Source organism: Balaenoptera ricei, chromosome 5 (assembly GCF_028023285.1).
Source record: "Balaenoptera ricei isolate mBalRic1 chromosome 5, mBalRic1.hap2, whole genome shotgun sequence".
Taxonomy (NCBI): Eukaryota; Metazoa; Chordata; class Mammalia; order Artiodactyla; family Balaenopteridae; genus Balaenoptera; species Balaenoptera ricei.
Genome location: NC_082643.1, coordinates 14,695,666 through 14,722,820, shown reverse-complemented (window position 1 = coordinate 14,722,820; position 27,155 = coordinate 14,695,666). Strand labels below are relative to the sequence as shown.

General features: G+C 36.4%; 1 protein-coding gene across 6 annotated transcripts in view; it reads right to left on the bottom strand.

The window, feature by feature from the left end:
- The window catches only part of PDLIM5 (PDZ and LIM domain 5), a 209,853-nt gene that overhangs the window by 79,792 nt on the left and 102,906 nt on the right, over positions 1-27,155 (bottom strand). For 3 of the 6 annotated variants that reach the window (XM_059922428.1, XM_059922429.1, XM_059922430.1), the window contains exons 4-7: positions 19,917-19,959; positions 17,824-18,242; positions 8,789-8,961; positions 8,389-8,425 (exon numbers count right to left, since the gene is read on the bottom strand). In XM_059922428.1, coding sequence (XP_059778411.1) covers positions 8,389-8,425; positions 8,789-8,961; positions 17,824-18,242; positions 19,917-19,959 — 672 coding nt within the window. Of the gene's footprint in view, positions 1-6,683; positions 7,839-8,388; positions 8,426-8,788; positions 8,962-9,240; positions 9,259-11,678; positions 11,694-14,853; positions 14,871-17,823; positions 18,243-19,916; positions 19,960-27,155 lie in introns of those variants that run through there. The other 3 variants (XM_059922433.1, XM_059922431.1, XM_059922432.1) reach the window with 3 other exon arrangements.

Genomic DNA, 27,155 nt, shown 5'->3' with positions numbered 1-27,155 from the left:
CCTTTCATCACTTTAAGTATATCATGCCACTCCCTTCTGGCTTGTAGAGTTTCTGCTGAGAAATCAGCTGTTAACATTATGGGAGTTCCCTTATATGTTATTTGTCATTTTTCCCTTGCTGCTTTCAATAATTTTTCTTTGTCTTTAGTTTTTGCCAATTTGATTACTATGTGTCTTGGCGTGTTTCTCCTTGGGTTTATCCTGTATGCGACTCACTGCGCTTCCTGGACTTGGGTGGCTATTTCCTTTCCCATGTTAGGGAAGTTTTCGACTATAATCACTTCAAATATTTTCTCTGGTCCTTTCTCTCTCTCTTCTCCTTCTGGGACCCCTATAATGCGAATGTTGTTGCGTTTAATGTTGTCCCAGAGGTCTCTCAGGCTGTCTTCAATTCTTTTCATTCTTTTTTCTTTATTCTGTTCCGCAGCAGTGAATTCCACCATTCTGTCTTCCAGGTCACTTATCCGTTCTTCTGCCTCAGTTATTCTGCTATTGATTCCTTCTAGTGTAGTTTTCATTTCAGTTATTGAGTTGTTCATCTCTGTTTGTTTGTTCTTTAATTCTTCTAGGTCTTTGTTAAACATTTCTTGCATCTTCTCGATCTTTGCCTCCATTGTTTTTCCAAGGTCCTGGATCATCTTCACTATCATTATTCTGAATTCTTTTTCTGGAAGGTTGCGTATCTCCACTTCATTTAGTTGTTTTTCTGGGGTTTTATCTTGTTCCTTCATCTGGTACATAGCCTTCTGCCTTTTCATCTTGTCTGTCTTTCTGTGAGTGTGGTTTTTGTTCCACAGGCTGCAGGATTGTAGTTCTTCTTGCTTCTGCTCTCTGCCCTCTGGTGGTTGACTCACCAGTTAAAAAGATTGTAGATTGGGTCTCATCAGTGCTGCTAGGAAAATCCATCCAATTAGGTCAGGGGTTCTCTGTTCTCTTGGATGGGTCAGCAGCTGTAACTTTCAGAGTTTTCCATAGCCCAGCCAACTCCAAATGACTCTAAGCCTGAGAGGGTCTACAGGCTGCAGGAACAGCTGTTTCTTAGTAATGATAAAAATTTCTGGGGCTTCCCTGGTGGCGCAGTGGTTGAGAGTCTGCCTGCCAATGCAGGGTACACGGGTTCGAGCCCTGGTCTGGGAAGATCCCACATGCCGCGGAGCAACTAGGCCCGTGAGCCATAATTACTGAGCCTGCGCGTCTGGAGCCTGTGCTCCGCAGCAAGAGAGGCCGCGATAGTGAGAGGCCCGCGCACTGCGATGAAGAGTGGCCCCCGCTTGCCGCAACTAGAGAGAGCTCTCGCACAGAAACGAAGACCCAACACAACCATAAATAAATAAATTAAAAAAAAAAAAATGATCAAGTCCTTTAAAAAAAAATAAAAAAATAAAAATAAAAATTTCTGTTGGTTGTTCCAGTCAAAGCACTATGCATTTCATATGCCTGTTTCTAAAATTAGTCAGGTATTGTCACCTCACAGGAGTCACTGAGCTATTCATGTTAAAACAGACCAAAAACACAAAGGAAGATGGATTAAAGAACAAACGTTCATTTAATTAAAAAAAAAAAAAATCTTGCACGACTATTCAACATGAGTATTCAACAGATAATATTCAACAGATAATACCAAGGGAAAAGCATCAACTTTTCCCAGTTAGATTGTCCAGAGCACAGTTCTCCTTTCAAGCAGCTTAGGTATGATTCTACTCTACCTTCAGTATAGATATTAATGCCTTGGTATTTTTATGAAATTTTGACCTTATGTTGAATTTTTATTCGATTAAAAGTTACATAGACCATATTGTAAACAATCTCCCTAAAATTTAACAATTAGGGAATTCGAGAAATATGCAATTATATACAATTGGTACCATTAGTAAGTGCTAATTAGAAGCAAATATCGGGGTGGGGGGTGGTGAAGAATACAACAACTTGTGTTAAAAGAGCTTATACTCTAGTTAGGGATATAGGACATGGAAACAAATACCTGTCACCAAATTAGAAAAGGACGCACCACAACAGAGGTAACAATACTACTTTCAACTGGGTCTAAGTCAGTGACTCTACTGCAGAATAACTTTTTCTTAAATGCTCATCTGCCAAAATGAATATTAATACAGAAAGGTAGCTGGTGTGTATTATGGACTGAATTGTGTCCCTCTCCCAGATGCATGTTGAAGCCCTAACCCTTAATGCAACAGTATTTTTGAGACAGGGCTTATAAAGAGGTAATTAAGGTTAAATGAGGTCATAATGGTTGAGGCCCTAATCCAAAATGACTGGTGTCCTTGAAGGAGGGGAACAGACAGACACCAGAGCTCTTGGAAGAAAGGCCATGTGAGGACACAGTGAGAACGTGGTCATCTGCAAGCCAGACAGGCCTCACCAGAAACCTACCCCTGCAAGCACCACGGTCTTAGATGTCTAGCTTCTAGGACTGGGAGAAAATTAATTTCTGTTGTTTAAGCCATCAAGTCTGGGTATCTTGTTACGGCCACCTCAGCTGACTACTGTAGTATATTTGTAATTTAGGAAGTAGTTCACTAGACATGAAGCTTACACTCCTAACACCCACCTTCAAACTGAATTTGTATATTTATATGCAGCTGACCCTTGAACAACACGGGTTTGAACTGCACTGGTCCACTTACACGTGGATTTTTTTCACTAAATGTGTATTGTAGTATTACACAGTCCATGCTTGGTTGAATCCATGCATGTGGAACCACAGAGAGGGGGGGTTGGCTGTAAAGTTACATGTGGATTTTTGACTGTACAGGGGGTTGGCGCCCCTAAACCCCCACCGTGTTCAGGGGGCAACTGTATTTACATACTTAAATATTTATGTTTTTATGGCATATTTACATATATATTTGTGTATAAACGTCTAGAAAGAGATAGCATGCCTGTTAGAATGCCTTTTCCCCCCAATTTATATTACACCGAGACTCTGGTATTCAAGGAGCTCGTACTCTAGTTGGGAGATTCAGGACGTTCAGACAAGTATCCACAGTACAAATTAGAAACGGAGGTGCCAGAGAGTGGTAAAAACAGCACAACGGCTACTTCAGAAGTGAGGCTCTTTCTGCCGTGGGGGTGGGGTGGGGTTGAGGGTGGGGGCGGGGTTGGGGCTGGGGGTGGGGCTGGGGGCGGGGCTGGGGTGGAGTTGGGGTAGGTGTTGGGCTGGGGGCGGGGCTGGGGCGGGGTTGGGGTAGGTGTTGGGGTAAGTGTTGGGGTGGGGGTGGGGCGCTGCAGGAAAGAATGTGTGGCGGACGGGCTCAGGAGGCAGCAGAGGAGCTGGGACGAGGGAGCATCTGCGCTCGGCCCGCATTCTCTGGGGCACAGCACTGGCCGTTCAGTCAGATGACGCTCGATCCCGCGGGATTACTCAGAGCACTGCAAGACGGCTGGTCCCCCTGGTCCCCCAGTAGCGCCCTCCTGACCTTGTAAGATCCCCTTACACATTTCCAAAGGCCGCTCAGCAGCAGCGTCTCCCCCAGGAGAGAAGAACTCGAGGTAAACTTTTAAAGATGTGAAGGAAATGGCAGAGGTGCTCAAATAAAACGTATTACGTGACCCATTAAATGACTAACACATGTGATTCTAAAAATGGCATATGGAAAATTACTGCGTACAAAACTTATCCTGCCACTCACCAGTTACAAGATCTTATCACATTTGTTCAGAGTTAATCTTAAATTTCTGTCTTGAAGCTTCTTCTTTCATTCATTCATTCATAGAGCCCTGATTATATTTGATTTCTTTCTTTTCTCTTTCTTTTTCTTTGCCAGTAAACTTGCTTTACTGCAAGGATAAAGAACAAAACCCTACAAACACCAAGGTAGGAAACGGAAATTATTTATAATAGAAACACCTTTACCTACTCATTACTCCCAGGGTGCTTCTGATGGAATCGACACACATCCTTTACTCGAGGGAAAGAAAAGTGTCTTTCTTTTGACTTCCATACACATTTCAGGCTACCCTAAACTGATCTTTCACTTTAATGATCTCCCTAAATGGTGTCTGTGATTTGGTTTCAAAATGTAGGAGAAGGGATGAGAAGTGTCCCAGACAGAGAGAATGATGAGAAGGTGAAGACAAGGCCCACGCTGAAGAGAATGGATGCAACCGAGGTCCAAACCAGGACCTAACAGAGCCAGCACGGTCCTCCCCAGTCAGCCGGCCTGGCCTGCGCTGAAGCGGCCAGGCTTCGTCCCCGCCCTCCCCCCGACCCTCAGTTCACTGCACGTGGGCAGCGCCACTCTCGGAGACTATGGCCTTGCAGGAGGGGGTGGGTGGCTGGAGCTGAGGTGACATGTGAAAACCAAGACAGGTTTTTATAGAGAAGATTAAATTGTTAAATTCATCACTAAATTATGAAGACAGCATCGTATGTCACATTTCTACACGTGAAAGTTTCGCTTTTGAGTGACTTTATGTGTGTTTAAGGGGCGTTCTGTTCCCTACAAGTATGTTACCAACATCTACTACATTTCTAGGACTTCAGTGGGTCTCAATGGGAAAAGCACTAAATCGATCATTATGCCCAGGGCTGGCACTAACTAGGTGGGTATACTTTACTTAGCAAGTTGATAACCTCCCCGATTCTTCATTTTCTAATTTTACTTGAAGGTGGTTAGATATGATAATTAGACAACTTCCCATTTAAAATGCTGTGGACAGTACTGGGAACGTGTATTATTTGCCTCTATGCGTTAAGCGTTACGTTTTTGGATCGTGGTTCCCTTCACATGCCACATTTTGGCCACACTGTGAACTCGCCATGCTCCTTTCCACTTCGGGATTCCCACATTTGTTTCCTCTGCCTTGAGCACTCACCCCAAGCCATCACACGGTTGACCCCTTTTCCTCCCTCAGGTGATGGCATGAAGGTCATCTCCTCAGAAATCCACACAATCTAAGTAATCCCACCCTACCTAAGGCAAACTTCCTTTATATTAACTTATTTTATTATCTTGATAACACAGTTATCTTAGATTATCTTGTGTATATATCGATATGCTATTCTTCTGAATCCCCAGCACACATCAGTCCCTGGAATTTAAGCATTCAGTAATTATTCATGTGAAAGAATGAATGCAAGCAACAAATGAATATTTACAATTTATAAGATTTTAAATACACATCAGCAACACAACGACTGCAAAATTATTTGTCGTGGGAAATCGATTCATCCTATATTTCAGAAAAAAAAAACATGCATAAAAGAAGGGACTGCTACTCTCTTTCTTAACATCACAGTTTTTATTAAACAAGCTCTCTAGGACGTTTTTTACCTGAGTCTTCCTAAAGGGCATAATGATGTACAAAAGGAGTAGGTTTCTGTTTCCACAGATAATTGTTTTTCAAGTAGCAAAAAGACTGACTGTGTGGGAGGCATTCTATCTTCTGGCTGGTAAAATATTATACGAAAAAAACTGCTGAAAGTTCTGAAGAGTAACTTTCTAATTTTACATGAAAAACAAGCCTGTGATAAAGAAAGTCTGTATAAGAGAGACAAACAAAAACAAGCTATAAATTAGGTCACTAGACTTACAACAATATTTTTGCAAGAAGCTTTTATAATTTTTGGCTAGCTTTTAAGCCTGGATTATAAGATGTCCCAGGAGGTTAGCTGAGCACAGGAATTCATCCTCTGACAGGGTCAAATGGAATGTCCTTTGAGATCCTGGCTGAACACTTACCCTCATGCTCAAATGTGGATCATTCCATTTATCTAAATCTACGCTTTCAGTAAGACATCAAGTATTTTATCTTTAATTAGGCAAGGTATTAAACTCCTATTTTCAACTGCACCTATTTCAAGTTATAAAGCTCTACATACATGCATGCGTACGTTCTCTTGTCTTTATGAAGGAAAAATTCTTTTATTTACCTAAAACGCTCTTTCTTTCTCTCAACTCTGAAGTTATTCTAGAAATTTGGTTCTTGGTGTAAAATACCATGTTTACTCTACCCAGACCATTTATTTTCTTGAGAATTTGATTTTTCTTTCAAGCATCATCTTTTGAGATCAATGAAGAATTAAAGGGTATAGGAAAAGCTGGTGTAAGTAAATAGATTTTCTTACAGAGGCCAGAGACACAGTGGTAACTGGGATTGATGTCAGAAACATAAAATCATAAGGAGCATCTGAAAAAGTACTGATAAAATTAAAAGAAAGACATCGTAATATATTATGAAGTATAGTAAAAATGAACATAGATAAATCCTAGAATTATTTAAAAAAATGCATTTGGCATGCCAAATTTTAAATAGTAATCACTAACTGAAATTAGTGTTAGTTTCTCAAAATTATCAGGCAGTTTTCCTACTCTACAGTGACATTAAAATCAAGAAAACCTGGAAAAATAAAAACGGGACCTTGAATGAAAGCAAAGATGCTTCAGTAATAATTTTCACACAAAGCCTCATTCTATGTTGTGCCCCAGTCTAACTGATCTTACCTGTTACTCACATAAGACGTTATGTAAAATAATGAAACAATGCAGGGAAAAAAAATATGGATCTTTGTCATATTCCACACTCACATTTTAGCAACCTCACAAAATTAAAAACGTTGTCCAAATTAAATGTCAGGAGAATTATTTATTTTACACAAGTGATAATGTACGTCTTGGAAGGCTTGTTACTAGCTTCAAGGAAACAGAAAACAACTACAAAGCTAAGTTAAAGGCAACTTTATTACAATACTTTTCCAAACTTCAAAATGCATTTATTATTGAATTTAATCTAATATATAATACATTATATTACAAGACAGAAAGCATTTCTGGTCAGATATTTAGCTTGCATGTAAAGCCCAAAACAGAGCTTCCTTGGAACAGCAGCAATGCATAATAGTTTATATCACTAAGTAAAATATTTCTCTGATGTTGCATAAAGAACCATTCATATTGCAATTTATTTTATGTTCATTTCCCCTGATTCAGAACTAAAGCAAAGCTGTCTTTTCTACAACTTACTAGCTAATACCTAGAAGTTGTCTATATCCTAAACACATCCACCAGCTTAGAAATACTTCCTTTGGTAGAAAATAGGATTTTTAAAACTAACGAAACCAAACAAACACTATGATTTCCCCATTGCAAACAGGGGCAGAATTCTCTTCTTTCCTTTTTTGGGAGCCAAATCTGGGCCCTCCTGCTCTTCAGACAGTCATCCTCAGTAGTTTCTGCTTTACAAAAATACCCAGATCTGTAATGAACTCTATTCTAACAAAGTCATTTCTGTTTTATCTTGCCTCCTCATATTTCCTTACTTAGAAGCGTTTACAGCCCACTTTGAACATTACGTAATAATGAACTTTACAATATAGTAACCTTGGGACATGCAGTAACATAAAGGAAGTATTTTCCAAATTAGACAAGAACATTATTTGCTCATCCACCTCTGCTTCAACCAACCAACCAGATTCCACTTACGAAAAGAATTCCTTTTCCAAGGTTACTCCTATAATAACCATAAAAACAGATGTAAATCCACTGAATCAATCTGGCTCCTTACTTCGCTCTCTCGGTTTAACATTTGTGAACTACCAACTAGCACAAAGTGCGTTCATCCTCCTCGTTTTCACAACGGCAGGAAATGGTTAGAGAAGTATAGAAAAGATTGTATTTTGTCTTTCGTAAGGCAAATTTAATACGGATTTTGCTATGAAGTTGGAGGAAAAGAAAATGGGAACGAAAAGGCATGTGCTGGCTGCTCTTGGGGCAAGGTTCATAAATCACTGTACGTTAAGAGCGCGTGCTGAAACTTCATGGTGCCAGTCACGTAATTTTGTGTATTTGGGACTAAAGACGTGAAGGGGTGTCTTTTCCCTGCGGAAATAAAAAGAAAAGAAAGAAGAAAAGAGAGTGATAGAAGAGTCACAAGAAAGAGAAAGAAAAGGTTTCTACGCTTAGATCACCATGCAGAAAACGTGCCTGCCAAAAGCTTAATTTCACAGAGCTGTTTTGTTTAACAGCGAAGATTTCAAGGGTAGAGCATGTTTAGAAGTACAGAAATTAATCTATAGAGCCCTCTTGGAAACGTCCATTTTTATTCCCCAAACAAAGCGACTGCAAGACAACACATGAACTCATTCACAAACATCTGTAGTGTTAGCAAAGCGCCCCCAGATATACCCTTCTGCCCACTCACTTCAATACTGGAGAAAACAAGCCGCAGACAAAAAATTCAGACAGCATCAACTAATTTAAAAATCTGTAAGTTGTACATTTCAGTCCCACAAAAGGCACCAAAGTTAAGCTTAGCTCCTAGGTGCAAAGACAAAATGCCATACCATTCACTTGAAAAGGTGAAAAAACACAAATTGAGACCATTCATAAAAGGAAAGCATTCAATTTACCAAAAGAAAGGACAACTTACTTTGCCTTCTTTGTATTATCAGTTTCAGATTCTTTCACTGAAATAAAATAAGCAATAGCCAATGTCAGTTTGCTTTTTTTTAACTTTAAAATCACTTAAGCAATTACCTGTATCGATTAATACCAAATGGTCAAGTTACACAGAGCCGCTAAAAAAGTTCCTTATCACGTTGGCATTGGCTACACGCTATAGTCAGTACTATGACTACTACTACTGCTACACTTTTCAGTATAACTCTCCTGGGCTGGTTGCTTATTTACAGCACCACTATGCATGGCATAATTTAAAAGCAAACTGTCTCAGGAAAATTACTATTTTCCAATAACTGTCCATCAGTCTAAATGCCACTCTCTGTGGCAGAGAAATATTCATCCATTAGAATCCCTAGGTATGTACTTACTACGTTCAGTCCCAGTGATCTGGGCGAGGATTCGGAAAGAGCGAGACTGAGTCGTTCCAGTCCTTGGACGCCAGTCTTCAGTATCTTCAATCAGTCTCTTCTTACTGGCATCACTGTGAGTAGGTATGTGATAAAACTCTGTGTAACGATCCATAATGTGTTTTCTTGGTGGGCTAGGGTTAAAAAGGAAAAAATAGGATTAAAATATTTGTAATTATGTTAAGGACAAAATATCTTCTCCCATATTATTTATAACTTATACATTTAATCCTCAATGTTCCCTTTGGGTATTTTGCTTTTTCAAGTATACTCAGTAACAATTTTTCTTAAAAAAAGAAAGCATCCTTCTAAAATAGAGTAGACTAGGTTATTTTTTTAAGTTAGTTTAAAAAAAGGTACTTATATGCTAATATAAAATAATAGTATAGATGGCTATTCAACAGAAAGGTTACCGTTTGGGTAGGATTTTCCTTTTAATTGACAGAAGAAGGCAGCAGAAGAGAGATTTCAACATGAAGAAAAGGAAAAGAAAAGAATAAGAAAAGAAGGAAAATAACAAGAAATTGCAAAGTCCACAGTAATTAAAATCAAACAATTCAAAATTACTAGCATTGTTCATCTTATGGCTAACGAAGCAGATATAGACTACATCCACAACCACTGTTAAATACCCATATGCTGCTAAAATATGTTGGCTTTCACAAAATTAAATGATCATTTCTTCACCGGGCCCAGGAGCCATGAACGGTTTAGTACAGGCTAAACCAACAATTCCAAACACAATTTTGAAAAGGGTCAGAACTTATTTTCTACAGTATTCTCATTTATGTGTATAGATATCCCTAACCCTAAATAAAGTTGGGGGCAGGATCACCGCTGTAAAGAGCTGTGGTCTATCAGAAACCAATGAAATATTTATCAAAAGACCAAGATATGAATTGTGGCTCTACGACTTTTGACTAGTCAATCTCACTGAGCCTCAGTTTTTTCATTTATAAGATAAGAATATCACATATAAAGTAGCACTGTTCTCAGGATTAAATGAAATAATATATGTGAAAGGGATGTGTAAACTATAGAGTTCAAGAACTTCGAGTTTGCTAAGACTATTCATTTTTTCTATTAAGAAAGCATAAATACCAATATTACGGAATTTACAAAGTACATTATTTTAACACTTTAACCTAAGATCTAGGTAACTTTATAAATACTCCTCTCTTCTCAACCCCGCCCCCCAAATAGAATAAATGCAAACTAAATTATGAGTTTCATTTCAGAAGAGAAGAAGGAACCTGAGCCTGGACTTGCAGACAACTGGCACAAGATCCAAGCAGAGAAGGTACCCTAAGAGCGTCAGATGTGTGTGGCAACACCTGCTAGGTTAACTCACTGCTGAAAAATCACATTGCTATCAGAATGCCACGTGACTGCTGTCATTTTAATAGGGACACCATCAAAAACTGTCTCAGTACACTAGAAGAGTTTTTGCCCAGGGGCATGATAGAATTAACGTTAACACTAGCTTTGCAGTCAGACAGGTAGTAGTTCTAAGCATACATCCTCCATTCAGTGTGTATTTTATGCAAGTCATTTAACTTCTCCAAGTCTCGATTTTTACCACCTGAGAAATGGGGATTGCATCTACTTTAAAGGGTTGTTTTGAGGAATAAATAAGGTAGGTAAAGGATGTAAAGTGCTTTCCACACTAACTAACACAAAGTAACATAAGGTGTACTTTTATGATTACTAGAAAAATTATTTGCAAGGCATGTTCTAAGACTACAAGTCATCATATATATAAAGAACAGAATCAATAGTATTTACACATAATACTAATAATAGTATTTTAATACTATTTACTGGTATATTTAATAGTATATTTTAAAAGTAATTCAAACTATTATTTATGATAAAAATTTTAATATTCCAGGAGTGAAATACCTAAAATACCTTTTACTGATATTGAACAAAACCTCTTAACCCTTTTTAAAATAGACATAATTTTCTTTAATTAGAAAATAATAGACATACACTATTTCATAAATACACTGTCTTTGGCAGATTCCTAAACAGACAACACTTTATCTTATGCAATTACTTGAAAAACTTTATATTTAAGCTACTAAACTTATAGTTTTAAATTTCTCTATAGTCAGTAAGTGTTTACTCTTAAATGGTACCAATTTCAGCTATAAGACTATTTTATCCTCTATAAAAGGTTTGGACTATAAAAATACAAAAAAATAGTGTTAAGTTAAGACACCAAGATTAATAAGATGTCACCACTTAAGAATATTTTTTAGCCACAACACACTTGCGAAAAGTATAGTACGTCTTGGACTCTTTTGTGACATTCACCACAGCTTAAGGTCTGTGTCAAGTGACAGAAAGTTTCTAAGCATTTACTGGCTTTGAAACTCTAATGACTATGATTAAAGAAGGGAATAATCTCAATAATTTGATTTTCTGAAATGTATTTGGGATAGAATATAAATTCAACTATCAAGAGCAAACAATTTATTTCAAAATACAGACATTCAAAATTAGCAAATTTATTCAAAACTTTAAAAAATATTAAACAAGGGAGGCCCCAACCATATCTCTAACTCCAGTATATACTGTCTATAATAATAATCTATCTTTCTGAAGGTTTAGCTTACTAAGTTCTTCCACTGCAGAAGTGTGTGGGTTTTCTAAACACACCCACTAATTCACACGAAGCTCTCTAGCATGAAAAACAAGTTTCCTAGGTTCCTAATATATTTGAAAATTCTAAGCAAAGAGAAGAGACTAACAAAATTTGGTGATGGTGTTAAGTTGAAAGCCAGATGAAAAGTTGCAGAGAGACAATGATGAAAATTAGAAAAGAAACCACTGATGAGGTACTTACACAGTGCCAGGGTTACTGAAGGAGGAATAACACACACACAGAAAGATGTGATAGAGTAGAGAAGACAGTGATGTTCTCAGGATGATGGGCAACAAAGATGAGGCCAAAAAAAAAAAAAAAAGAAGAAGAAGAAGAAGAAGAAAAAATGAAATAACAAAATTCAAAAAAATGAAGACATTACACCAAACATCATGCTTCAAAATAATCACGTAAATGCAGACAAACAAAAATGAACAAGTGTTAGTCAAAATTCTGTTACACTGTTATTATTTGGAGAACAGTTTTATCTGTGTTTTTTTGTTTGTTTCCAAAAAACACTGAAAAATATTTTATATATTAATGGTAGTTGAAGTCTCAAGTTACTAATGCCAAGAAAGATTCACTATTTAAAATTTTTTTCTAGGTTTTTATAAAATTTATTTTAGAGTGAATCCAAATTCCTACCATGGTTCCTAACAAAAGGCAGAGATTAAAATATAAATTAGATGTAAGATATAGAAACAGATCATTTTAGAATCACTTTTAAAATCAGAGCAGACTAGGAGAAAATCTTTCAGTCTCACATAGTATAAAAGTATACATTACTAATAGCAAGTGTAATCTTCTCACATAAATTATCCTGAGCCATACATTATAAAGGAATAATATGCTATCTGAAAATTTTCTCTTATTTTTTAAAATGGAGTGATTATGATGAAAAATATATGAAGCAGTGGGTCATAAATAATAGGCTATAACTCAATTTTCATACTCTCCCCTGTCCATCATTACCACCGCCCTCATTCAGAAGTAAATTCCAGGAAGTTTAGAGCTCACTTGTAGGAACTCCAGAGTTCTGTGTTATCAGCAACCTAATTATTGCCCAGAAAGGCATGTTTGATATGATAAAAGAACTAGGTTAATAACACCTAAAGAGGAAAGACATAATTCATTCATATAGCTTATTAAGCATAAAATCATTAAAAACAAATATATTCACATTCTATTATGTATAGAGACGATGAAAGTATGAAACGCTATATAGCTGCTCTATGCATTGTTGTTGAATCAATCCTACCACAATGATGTTTAGTCAGAGTAACTAATTACTCATTATAAAGGCAGTGAGAAAAACTGCCTACCAGTTTGAATACTAAGACTGTGCACTGTAGCTAAGTGGTATTTCCACACGTCAAAGTCAGTTTCATTAACTCAATAAAGGGCTGAGTTTTGCTGAGTGGGGGTGCGACGCAGGATTAAGTTAATCTCAGTAATTTATGGGTATTTATTCTTCTCTAAGCCATAATGCAAAGCATTCTCTCCTCTGCCTTGCTATTTTAAATAGTAGGGAAACAGTTTTTCAAAATAACCTCCTCTGAATAACCTCAGAATAAAATCTTAGATATATATTTAAACATTTTAAAATTTAGGGAAGAAGTTTTATGTCAAAATGAAGTTGGGGGGAAATATTCTATGATGTGGTAAGGGGTAGCCAGCAGAGGGTTGATTGGTTAAAACCTAAAGATGCCAATTTTAATACTTTGAACAGATATTTTCATGAATTTTAGAAAAAGTGCCCAAGTGGAATAGCCCATCATACACCACAGTGGCATTTGTGCCAACGTGACAAGTCAGATGACGTGGCTTTTCACCCTAGCTACGCCACCCACTTCCTCTGTGCCTGGACAAGCTGCAATCCCCAAGAAGCCTCCTTTTCCTCAATGGCGAAATGGATTACAATTTCTCCATCTTTCAGAATTCTTATAAGGGTGTATGTGTTTGTATTTGAAAGCACTCTGAAAACTATACAAATACAGATTTGTTGTTAGAATAGATCCTCCAGCGACTCAACATAAAAAAAGTATTATCAAACCCAACTGTAGTTTATGCACATTATTCACTCACGTAGCCTCAATTCACTCAATTTATCCTCAAGTCTGTAACCATGAAAAACAAATATTAATTCAAAGTAACAGAGATAAGCCCAGGGCTTATTTGGCTTCAAAAAACCCTAGGCTTGAATCTTAGCTCTATCACTTGAGAATTCAATCACATACTGCATTTAAAAACATCTAGCACAATGCTTAGTAATAATGAATATATTAATGAATCTTAATCTCAATTTTTAAAAATGTATATTTAACCTAAATGCTTAAATTTATTTTTCCAAGTCCCATTTTTTTCCCCTTTATAAGTCAAATTGTTACACTGGAATCTAGTAACTAGTGAAAATCTTTGTGTATAAGAATTTAACTTCAAATAGACAAACAATAAATCAAGGCTTGGGGATGTTTCTCTAGTGCACTGTGCAATATTCTTATGTGTCTATAACATGAAACTATTCAATTAGTGAGATCATAGCCATACTGGAATAAAGTTGCTCTAATAATTCAATAGTTAATCCCTCAAGTGTGTCTAAGATAGATATTCCATATTTCCAATTCTACTCTAGAGTATGATGATAAGGAAATTTCAGCACATGCTCAGAATAATCATAATGCAAAATTAATTTAAGTTCTTACCTAATGTGATTTTTATCTATTTTTAAAGCTAGTAATCACCAGTTTATCATCAATACCAACAGACACAAAAGCAAGGTTTTGAAGTTATACCACAGTAATTTTCAATGCCTATGCCAACTGCCTGTGACACTTAACAAGCTGGTACTTAACTCTCTTAACTAATTGCAAAGGTGTACAGACTTTTTATCATCCAGTGACACACAACTGCATATAGCGTTCTAAACCTTTCAGTAACACTGGCTGAAAAATCGAAAAGGTTCTTAAAGATTTTACCTGGGAAATATTGGGTTTTGATATGAATTTGGAAAACAACTCAGTTTTATATGTACTATTCACTAGTGGTACATATGTTTATGCTTTACATTCTATCTTTATCTTTGTCTTCTAATAGTCTTGACTGATACAAATTACCCCGAACATTACCTCTTCTAAACCATTACACAGCAAACCCCACATATATTTTATGATAAAAGTTAAACACTACTATTTACTACCATAAAGGAATTCACCACAACACAGCAATGCAAACCAAACTTAATGAAAAGGTTAAATGTGGTTATTCTAAATTACAGCTGTTTTGCAAAATTTAGCTTAATTTTGCAAACATTGGGCATTCATGCTGTTTACTCATATATAAGTCACCATATTTTCTCTCCAGTAATGTGGATACTAACTCTGTCACTTTTGTTTTCTGTAAAGAGAAAAGCATTTAAAAATATTACTATCATATCATGTTTTGTATCTTCCAAGGCCAGGTTCTTCAAAAGCCCACATAAGAACTGTTAGAAGAAACTGCAGTCCAATGAAATTAAAATTAATTAAGGATGCATGAAAGACTTACCTCTTGAAAGCAGTGGCACATTATAATGCAAGGGCATATGGAAAGGGAAAAGGTAAATCAGTTAAACTACTTGATGTAAAATAGACTCCTTTCCAGTTTGGAATATAAAGTTCCATTTTGCTCTAAGTAGAGTAAGGAGAGTAATAAAGAAGACAGTAAGCCAAAACTAAAAATTCATATATGTACAAGATGGACTAAAAATTTCTTAGAAGTACCTTGTTCATTATTATTTACAAGAAGGAACAGGAATGTTAACGTATTATTAAGAAATATTATAAAGATAGCAATACAATCGTTAGATTTCATACCACTAGGATGAATAACTATTTCTCAGTAATGATGCATAATTCATAAGCACTTATTTGTGTCTTATGTTTATTAATCCTAGATAAATTTGGGTGGGATGGCTATAAATCACTTAAAAACTACTAGTCCTCCTGCTTTGAAGAAAAAGATAACTTACGCATTTAACTTCAATCCTCCTCAACTCCTAAATTTTTGGTTACTGGCATGTATTAGTTTTAAAATACAAAGTAATTCATAAAAAGTAACAACTCTCTCTTAAAAAAAAAGTAACAACTCTCAACTGTGAAAGAGTTTTGCTGAAGATCTTTTGTTAACACTATAAAAATGTGGAAAATTCAATAATCACGTTAATTAGTAAAAACGCTGACAGTGATTTCAGGAAGATAGTTTGACACCGGATGCAGGAAATACATTCGTCAATATCACAAAACACCTGCTCTTCAAAATGACACGTCACCGACTAGTAAATAGTAAAATGTGTGATTTATTTTCGATTTTTCTGCTCTAAATGTAGTAAGAGAAAGCGTACTGCAAATCTGTCTTAGAACTTCATGGATACTTTGTTTTCAAGACTAATCAAGCTTTCATCGTGCTAACGCATCTGGGCAACATCTGAAATTAAGCTATTTTTAAATGCAATCAATTTACGAATGCAAAGCAGTAACTTGCTTGTTAATGATGCAAAATATGTAATAATCCCTTCTGTCCTGAACCTTGTGCAAGTGCTGAACACCAGGCATGTGCTCGATAACCACATGTCGATTGATTAAGAAGCCACTGTAGAGACCCTGTAACCATACCTCTGCCTACAGCTTCAGCTGGAAAATAATAAGCTTTAAGTCATTTCAGGTTTGATCACCAAAGCTGTACTCATAAAACACAAAATTTCAGCTTGGTATTTTCACATGTTTTCAGTGTAGTACCTTTCCGTAACCTCAATTTGCTTTTATCTCTACAATTTTTCCATTAAGAAGGCTTTCTTATAAAATTTCAAGAAATGTTAGCAAGGAGAAAAGATTTTAACTCAAATACTTCCTTCAAAGGACTTTTTTCTACTGAGCCTGGAATTTAACAAACATAATAAACTTCTGCTTTTAGTTTTCTGTGGGGCTAGCATTTGACAGGCAGCATCTGTTTTTTCAAGGTACTACTTTGATTACTCTAAAATCTATTGTCTTAAAAAAGACATACCAAAAAAAATATAACCAAACGCACCTCAACACTACATACTACTTCTCTTCCTCACATGGAAGAAGAGATAACTTAGGACACTAGATTTCCTCAATCTATACATCGAAACTTCCAAAAGCCATCCACCACCACAAAACCACATGTAGGGCCCAGCAGCTGTCCTTCCAGACCTGCTCTTTCCTCTCTGCCGCAGCCTGGAACCCTGCCACCTTCTTTTTCAAAGCCCCCGAGTTGCCATGGCAGCAGTGCTATGAAAGCACAGCCCCTTCATTACATGAATTAACATTCAGAAGGGATTATCTCAGAAAGGACCTATCTACACAATTATTTTAATTATATTTTCCTGGGAACCGGCATTGGTAAAAACAATCACGCATGCAGATTATTTCCTTCTGTTTTCCTTTTAAAAGACACTTTTGTCACAATAAATCTGATCAAAATGATTTTACAAAAATGACTTGGGCTTAAAGTACGGTCACTGGATTCCAAAAAGAATAAAATAACCGTCTATTAATGGAGGCTGCTGAAAATAGACTTCAACCAGTTTTTGAAAAATCTGTACCATAAAGAGGGGGAAATTATAAGGAATGGATTTTTCAAAAAATTCTGCTAACATTATATATTTAGTGTCCACTGCTTTAAATTTTCGAAATATTTTTACAGTGAAATATCCTCTAACTTGCTTCTGATATTTTTTAAGCATCCTTTAATGTTACTGTCCTCTCATTACTGTTTGATTTTAAAGACTAAATTCCAGCATAAGTTTATCTGAAAAGAATGTTGCTTAGCTAGCTGACCTAAGCTAATGCATCATACATAGACATGAGTCAAAACTAAATTTGTTTTCTGTCTTCCTAGAAAAAAAGCTTCTTACAGACTTCTCATTTCCTCTCTCTTTAGCATGAGATACGTAAGCTGACACAACTGCAACCACTTTGTTTCAACTTCTGGTGGCGCATAAAAGGATGGAAAAACTGAGGAAGAAAGATTCAAGGTTTGCCTTGCATTATAAGGTCCAGCTGCTCCACTTGTTGTGCCGGGACTTGGAGAAAAAGAGTTACAGAGTCTGTTACATGGTTCATAACAGGTCAAAATGCATAATTAGGTCTGGATTAACCTGTAATCGCCTTGCAGAAAGCGCTGTATTGTATGTAACATAACGCGACACGTTAATGAAGCAAATGAAACTTCATCTCCCTTCCTTCAAAGAACAGCTGATTTTGGGGGGGATGGAGATTAAGTTTTGCTTGGAAATTGCCTGAAAGAAGAGTTTTGATGAGAGCAGAAAGCACCCTCGGCCACCTACCCATTTTGCTGTTTACTGTCACCCTGGGATCCTCTTCTCTGTCCCTCCGCTACCTCCTGGGCAGTCTCGGCACACATGCTGGTGACTGTGGGCTGCCGTGGGACATTAACTGCAGGTTTACCAGCGCTCAGTGCAGATGGCCGCTGGTCAGCACTAAGACTGGCATTAGCATGCGGTCCAGATGCAGCGAATGGGGGAGGAGTGACAGCGGCCCCGGGTGCAGGGGAAGCATGTGATGAAGTGGTCGCATGGGCTGGGGTGAAGGCGGACGACGGTGATGGGATGGATGTGACTTTTGGTGAAGACACAGAACCAAAGGGTCGTGGTGCCTTATTGTAGGCCATGTTGGTTGTGGAAGTGACTTTGGACACAGCAGGAGATGGAATGGGCACAGGTTTAACTACTTCTTTAGGTTCTCCCTATGTAAAATAAAAATAAACATACACAAAAACAGGCCAAAGACATGCAAAATAGATCCACTGAAAAGAACACACAGCTAGTTTGTAAAAAGACAAACACAATCATGTTAGCAGGCCAAACTTTACACGTTTTCAGATAAAAACAATGAGTTGATATAACACAGTATGCATGCCAACTGGTCCCAACATGCATAACACGGAGGCACATACTGAGTAGATATATTTTTTTTAATAAAAATGAAAGGAGTTCAAAATATTTAGGAAATAGATTAGGAAAGTTATCAAAAAGCCTAAAGGCCAAAATAAGTACCAATTCAGACATATTCCAAAGGAAAATTTTCTAAATACCCCACAGTAAACAAAACATCATTAACCAAAATATTTATTTTAAACTATCCAGAGTCTCAATTATAATTCCATCTTTCAAACATGTTTAATTACTCTCCAGAGTACAATTATTTGATTCATGCAGAAGCAGCAGCACATTTCTAACTCTTCAATTAAAAACAAAACAAAACAAAACAACCGAAGGAATGTTCATTTTCATCTGACTCAGAAATGGGCACATTCTAATTATTCTGAATCAAGAAATTGCTCCTTAAAAAAAAAATCTCAACAAAAAAAGCAAACAAATCAACAAAACAAAATCAATCCTTTCCCTTTCCTGTAATCCACCTGTTGTTTCTCTCTCTGGAATGTTGTGAGATATCACTAAAGATGGACTAAACTTCTTCCCTTTTCTAAAATAAATATTTAATATTTAGTAGTTACATGAGGGGAAAAAAAAGATCTTAGATGTTTCTTCACTGCCATCAGTCAAAGAAAAAAAACAACAACTAAGAAAGATCAATTCCTCCTAAAATGAACAGAATTTGTGTTTGCAAACCCCTATCCCAGAGTAAGTATGAAGTTAAAAACAAAAAACAAAAAACAACAGCTTAAGCTTCTATGACATTCAAGAATAAGTCCCTACCATCCCCAAAGAAAAACAATCAAAATTCCTTAAAAAGCATACAATGGTGGCTCTATTATGTTTAATTTGAAGGAAAAAAAAGTAATCTAAATTAATGTTACAGAAATAATAAAGCTAACTGAGGGGGATAAAGTAGCTTCATGCCTCTGGGAATCAATATAAATAAATTCAATGGAAAGGCACAAGTAAAATTAAGGAGAAAACCCCAAAAAGCACAAAACCAGATTATATGAATAATGGCTTGGGACAATTTCAGGATATATATGAGAAAAATAGGGTACTTGCCAATAACCTAATCCAAGAATACTCTGAAAATGTAATTTAAAAACTCATTAATATTACTAATAAAATGTTATTAAAGACTTATTGTGATATTCATCTTTGGTAACCACTTATTTAATCTGTTTAGATTATGTGAATAGAGATAGGCAAATTAAAAGTGAAGGTAAGAAATCTGGATATGAGTTATTGATAATATACGACATTGGAAATAATGTTTAAATGATGAGGAATAATTTCAGATGATAATTCTGTATGTGTTGATTTCCACTTTCCCTCGTCATCTTTAAAGGAAAAGAACTGTGCGGAGAACTGCATTGAAACTATAAATTGTCAGTATGACTGGAGACAGGAAAGGAAGTTACAGTGGTTCAAGAGGGACAGTCAAATAATGCCCCAGTGATGCTAGATTAGAAACGCACCTTTTGAACAGGAACCGGCTCAGGCTTGGGTGTAGCAGACGCTCTGAGGAAAAAAGAGAAAAAGGAAAATAACATGAATTTTTGCAAACTTCTTACTAATGGAATTTTTATTATTATATACCTCAATATACTAAATCATCAGAACTTAGAGTTTCATAATTCATGGTTTTACTATTCACAATCTACTAATTAGTTCATGCAGCTCAAATGCTGTCATATCCAATACCTCATATACCAGGTGTACATTAGTGTATGAATACCCACTCTACCCACTCAAATGAGGAAAGACAAACACCGATCCTGTTTGCTAATGCATCCATGTTTAACCTTTAAATTAAGGCTACTCCCTACCAAAAAGGGTAAGGTAAATAAACATGACTTTCTGATCCTTGCATGGCCCCCAACAAATAATCTGCATCTCTGTCTCCAATAGTATCTGCCTTTTCTCCTATCATCCATGAATATGCCCAGAGGACATTGGATCTTTTTGTGAAGATACTGAATAAATTCTGGTTGAACTGGGTCACTGAATGCATATTAATTTTGTATTTATATTCTTAAGTGCACATTAATGTATCTGTTCCGCTAAAACCAAACTGTAAGTTCTTCCACTAGGCTATAATTTCAGTGAATGCAATGACCACGCCCCACTTGTGTCTATATCAGCACTGCACCTGGCATGTAATAGGTCATCAGTAATGAGTGTAGAAAGGAGAGAACAGGGAAGAAGGACAAAAATCCACGCACAGAACTATTCTCATATTTAAATATATTATTCTTAATCTATGCTTTTTTGTATTATTACTGTCCCTTGGGTTATCATGGACTAATAATAACGATAATTGATTTGGAGTATGTCATTTAATCATGACAAATAACCAAAGTAGCAACTATCATTATCCCCTTTCTTCACATGAGGAACTCCAAAATTAAAGTAAATTACTTCTAGGATGGCGCTAAGGCCAACAGTCCTTATATATTACAATACACTGGCTGTAGTCAAGGGCAGTAACTAAATGATTGGAGAGCTTCTAATGATTTAAAGGCTATTTTCCCAGAATTAAGGTACACGTTATGTTTAATAATGTCAGAAGCAGTTTGACTCCTCTTATAACACATAAGCCTGAGGATAAGACAGCAAGTGCAGAATTCAAGAAATGTAACCATAGTAGGTAAATAATAAGTGATAATTTTAAGCTGCAAACCATGAGATCATTTTACTTACAGAGAAGCTAACATAGGATATTTGGTCTCCATAATCATAACCTAGTAATGAACTCTGATCAACATTTTTAGCAGCAACTGAATTTTCCAATAACAACTATTTTGGTTAGCCAGGGCAGGCACAGACTGAATAATTGGCTAACCTAATGAGAGACCACAATGGATGCTAACATTCCGTTAGTGCCATGTAGAATTACCCTCTGCAGTTGTACAACTTTCCACGTGTGCTCTCAATCAGACAATTTCTCTTTTAGCTTATAGGGTTATTATAACAAGCAAAGGAAACAAGTTCAACTACAGAACAGTGGAATCTTCCTTTCATTGAAATTTCACAATAAGATGTAATCACAAAGGATCTACTCATTAAAACCACCCAAGACATGATTGAAAGTTTGCCATGGGACTTCCCTGGTGGCACAGTAGTTAAGAATCCGCCTGCCAATGCAGGGGACATGGATTCGAGCCCTGGTCTGGGAAGATCCCACATGCCGTGGGGCAACTAAGCCCGTGCACCACAACTACTGAGCCTGCGCTCTAGAGCCCGGGAGCCACAACTACTGAGCCCACGTGCCACAACTACTGAAGCCCGTGCGCCTAGAGCCCGTGCTCCGCAACAAGAGAAGCCACCACAATGAGAAGCCCCACACCACAACAAAGAGCAGCCCCTGCTCGCTGCAACTAGAGAAAAGCCCACACAGCAACGAAGACCCAACACAGCCAAAAAAAAAAAAAAGAAAAAGAAAAAAAAGAAAGCTTGCCATAATAGAGAAGACAATATCCTTTTTCATTTTTAATCCGGACACTTAAAGGTACATGGAGCTCTTCTAGCAACACAAAAACAATTTATACAAAAGACGGATGTTTAACAGTCACTAGGTTTCCAAACAGAAGAAAACACACATATCCTATGTCTATGAAAACAAACCGCTTAGTTTTTTCTAGCTGTTAGCTCTTATTTAAACAGTGTTGGCAACAACAAAAGCCCCAGAATGGTTAGTTTTCATTAACTTTGGAGTCCAACCTCTTAGTTTGTTGAGACGCATAGAATAATGAGTCTTAACATATTTTATGGATTGAAAGTTCTACAAAAATACTTCTTAAAATATGGAATTCACAAAAAAATTTTAAACTGGATCTTAAATACCTGCCCTGCTTGCCTTCTGATAAAGTCCCGTAAGTGCAATGACATGAAGAAAAGCAGTCAAAGAGGGACAACCTGTCCTCAGAATTCCAGGATTGAGTCCACTACATGTTAGAAACACAAGCATCATTTTGTAGGTGGAAAAAAGAAAAAAAAGACTGGCTTATAATTAAATGTCAAATGAAAGAGTGAACACTAGATGCAATAAAAATTAGTTCTGGTTTAACTATTTACCTAACTACCAAATGAGTCATAGAATCATTAAAACTTAGAAGGTTCCTTAGAGTTACTCTATCACATGCCAATCAGATATACGTCTGACCTCTGTTTGAATATATATAGGAGCTCACAGTTTAAGACATGTAATTTTTTGAATCCTGTTTAAAATGGCCTTCATTGTAATGTGTTAGTTATTTTGCTTTTTTGGAATAAACAGAAGAAGTCAACTGGTCCACGTTAAAAATATTTGCAAAAGCATTTTTAACACACAAAATATGTATACAAATCTATAACATACATTATTTACATTTTAAAAGATCAGTAGGGTACATAAAGCTCATATTTAAGTGTGATTACATATTCTTACAACACTAAAACTATTGTGGCTTGGGAAATTTAGAATACATGACAATTGAAATCTGAATAATGAACAGCAATCAACCAGTTTTTTAAAAATCAAACTTTACTAATTATCACAAAACAACAAAATAAAAAGATACAACACCTTTTATTTTCAAAGTGTCAAGATTTTTAAAAAATATTAATTCATAATGTTTGTGAGAATACTCTGTTGCTGGAAGAATTATATATTATTACAGCTCTTTTGGAAAATAATCTGGCATTTATTTATAAAAGGCTTGAAGAAAGCTCACACCCTTTGACTTATTAAATCAACTTCTGGGAGTCTATCATAAGGAAATAACCTAAAATAGGAAAAAGACTTTATGTAAAAATATACTCATTCCCTACAGTATAACTTATAATAGTGAAAAATAGGAAACAACCAATTAAATATACAATGAGGAAATGGTTAACTGTAATATAACCAAATGATGAAACATTATGCAATGATTAAAAATCATTTTGAGAAAGAATTCTGAATTGCACGATAACATACTTACTTTATGATATTAAGTGAAAAAAGGAAAATATAAAATAGCGTATACAGCATGATCAATGCATGGAAAAAAGTGGCTGGAAACACACCAACATTTTAGTAGAAGCTCTCTATGAATGATATTTGTTTTCTTCTCTTTCATGTGTTTTCCATATTTTATGCACTGTACACGTGCTACTTTTTATAATAAGTAAGACTATTTCTCAAAGCATGCTTCATAGAAAACTACTTTCTAAAACACAACCCCGCCCCACCCCCCAAAACAAAGGTTCTGTTATCAAAGATACTGGAAAACCTGAAGTTCAAGTTCCGGTAAGCAGTAGCCACAGGACTACTCAAAGCCTTTAAATGCCCAGGAAGAAAATACTGTGGGCTCGTGGTCCACACCCATTTGGAGTTTAGAATACTCATTTATGGAACTCGTTTTCAGAATATTCATTTGCTCAGGAAACCTTTCTCAAGGTTGGAGTTATTAGGAAAGGGAAAAACTCTCTGAGAAATGCTATTTTAAAGAAACAGTAAAGAGAGTAAATCTCTGTCAGTCCGAAAAGTTTTAAGTCTCCTCCAGGTGGCTACAATTAAGGGAGAAACATTACAATCCACAAAATCCTCGAAACCTTTTGTTATACAGAATATCGTTCTTACTGAGATGGTGCTTTCATGAACTTTGTTAAATAAGATACCCAAAGACTGAGCATAATTTAATCGATGTTTAACGAGGAAAATCTCATTTCCTTCACCAAACTGAAATATATATTTCCTATATTCCCTGAGGAGAAAATCCTAATATATGAATAAGGAAAGCTAGTTCTCAAAATTAAAATTTTTATAGTTGCCTTTCTTTTTTTTAGAACAACATTAGATTGAGCATCTGCTCCTTTACTTTAGAAATGTGATAGATTACTTAAAAGCAAATAATTGTATAAAGACTTTAAAATAAAGTTTTAAAACCTGATGTATAATTATTAAAAATTATTCCTACATTTTTCTGTTCAAATCCTGGGAAATACACAATGGGATAATAGATTTCCCTTTCAACCACAGCGAAGGACACAAGTCACTTTTGTGCAGTGTGGTGTGTTTCAAACCAGAAGAGATCCTGGCAGTGGCCTGGTGCCACGGGTCCAACAGTCTGCTTATTGTTCTCTCTTCCCTTAGTGCGAAGCCCCTGTACGGGAGTAAGCCACGATGGCGGGAGACAGTGTTCTGGCCCGGTACTATCCTCAGCTCATGGAATTCAAAGAACAAAGCCGTCAGTGTGGCCAGAGCAATCTATTTTGAAAGCTGATTGACTTTTGTGAGAGCAGTATCCAAAATAAAAATCCCTGATGCATTACAACCAGTTTCAGAACTTCTGGCTGAACAGTTGAAAGGAGTTCTAAATTACAATGTTGTATTCAAAACTGGAATTGTGGTGCCCTGGTTAGAATAATGCATAGGAAAAATAATACCATAAATAAGCTACAGATCTATTAAAGATCAGATTCAAAGGAATCATGAAAAACTGCATTGTTCGAACACTCAATGAATTTTCTAATACTGCTGTATAAAGTAATACGTTTTTAGCTAATAAAAGTCGCCAATGAATGTTCACATTAGTGTTTAAGAATGAGGAATTATGCAACAGAACTGGACTGATAAAGATTACTCACATTACTCATTATGTCTTGGTGAAGCCTTCAACCATATCTAATACACTTAACTCATAAACAATCATACAGAAAAGAGGAGGATTTTTAGTTCATCTTCCGTGAGATGAGCTCTATCTAAGTTTCCCACAGCATGGCCATCTTTGGGCTCACTGACCTCAGGACCCATAAACACTAGGGCACATCATTAATCACTTTAATTGCAAAGTTGTCAATTTGCAATAACAAAGCAACTCCAGAGGGGAAAAAAGTGAGCACTCAAGTGTGTAGAGGGATGTCTCTTTAAACCGTTTCCCTATATTTAATTGTACTTCTAGTCAGTCGGCTTTCCTAAAAACTCAAACCTTAAACATTTAAATCACGTATGGCAATGCATCAATGGTTTTTTCCAAATGATTTGGGAACACGTAAAGATTATTTTTTCTACAAACATAAGTACAGAATAGTTACATTGATCAGCACGTTATAACACCGTTTAGCTTATAGAAGATTATATTCACCACATACACATGCATTCATACACAGTCTCATTTTCTTTCTCTCTCTTTGCATTTGCTCTGTTTTACTATGTGTACTAAATAAAGTATATTTTTTCCTCTAGAGAGTAAGAAATAACCCAAAGCTGGACAGACTTTGAAGAGTGGGAGAAAGAAGGTAAAAAGAGAGAAGCAAAGGAACTGCTGGAGCCCATCTGAGTACCCAGGACCCCCTCTGCTGGGGCTTGGCTTGAAATTGGGTGTGGCTCAGAGAAATCCAGAACAGGCCGTTACCACTTGATAATTACTTCCCTATGTAAGGGAAAGGGCTTTTGTTGTAAAGATCCTTTTCAGGTGGTTACAGGAGTTGATGGGGCTTGAGAAGAAATTTTCAGCAACCAGTTCTAAATCAAGCCACAGAGGGAGAGAGGGTGAGGAAGGAAGGAAAGGACTTTTACTGAGCTTCCCTGACCCACACGGTTACAGTATTATCAAGGAGGAAAAAAAGGGGGTGGCGGGGGAGGGGAGAGAAGGGAGCATTAGGCTAAACTTAAAATTATAACATATTTCCCATTATTTGAACAATGAGAGGATCAGCGTTGGCATTCAGCTACCATTTACTGGGGTCGGTCATACTAGGAGCTCAATACTGAATTAAAGGCCTTATATACAATGCTTAAGTTTCAGAAATAAAGTCTAGAAATGTTAAATAACTTGGACCACTAAAAAGTTTAATGCCAATTTCCACATTATCCTCCCTCTAATATATCCATCTCACTTAGCAGGAGCCAACAAATTAACACATATTTCTTCATCTCATGATATGCTACTTTATTTTCTATGGTTGAAGTACTGGTCCAAGTTTGGGAACACGGTGGTAAAAACAAGCCAAAGAAGGTCCTTGACCAGAATCTACATTTTAATGAAGGAGGCAGATAATAAGTCAATAAGGTAGTTTTATAAAGTGATAAATCCAAAATTTCCCATTATTCTACTTGATTCTAGATAGAAGAAATGTTTTTTTACCCTACGTTTATTTCAAAAAGAACATTTTTATCGGGGAAGAAAGTTTCATCTGTCTGTCGTGCCTCATGTCCACACTCCCAATAACCTCAACCTCATTTAAGGAAAAAGAATGCACTTTTCTAACTAGTATTTATAAAATAATTTCTATAAAAAAGAATGTTGAAGAGATTATATAATATTTTAGATGTGTTCAAGGTTACATAAAAGGGATTTCAAAGTTCAGGATAATTCATTCTTATTATGAGTAAAATTCTTTTAGAGTGAAAATACCATTTCAATAAAGGGTTTTATACAAGGAGGCTATTTCTGTATGCCCCATTGTTAAGAAATGGCAAACTTTACTGCAAAGGGCCAGACAGTCAATCTTTTAGACTTTGTGGGCCACAGGACGTAGATTCAACTACTCTGCTCTGCCATTACAGCTAGGAAGACGATCCAGACAAAATATGAGTGAGCATGACTGTGTTCCAATAAAGCTTTATTTATAAATACAGGAAGGGGGATAGATTTGTCCTGTAGGTCATAGTTCGCCAACCCCTCGTTTAGATTATTTTATGGTTTTGACTAACGTTCTAGGAAATATCCTACATGACCACGGCTCTTTTG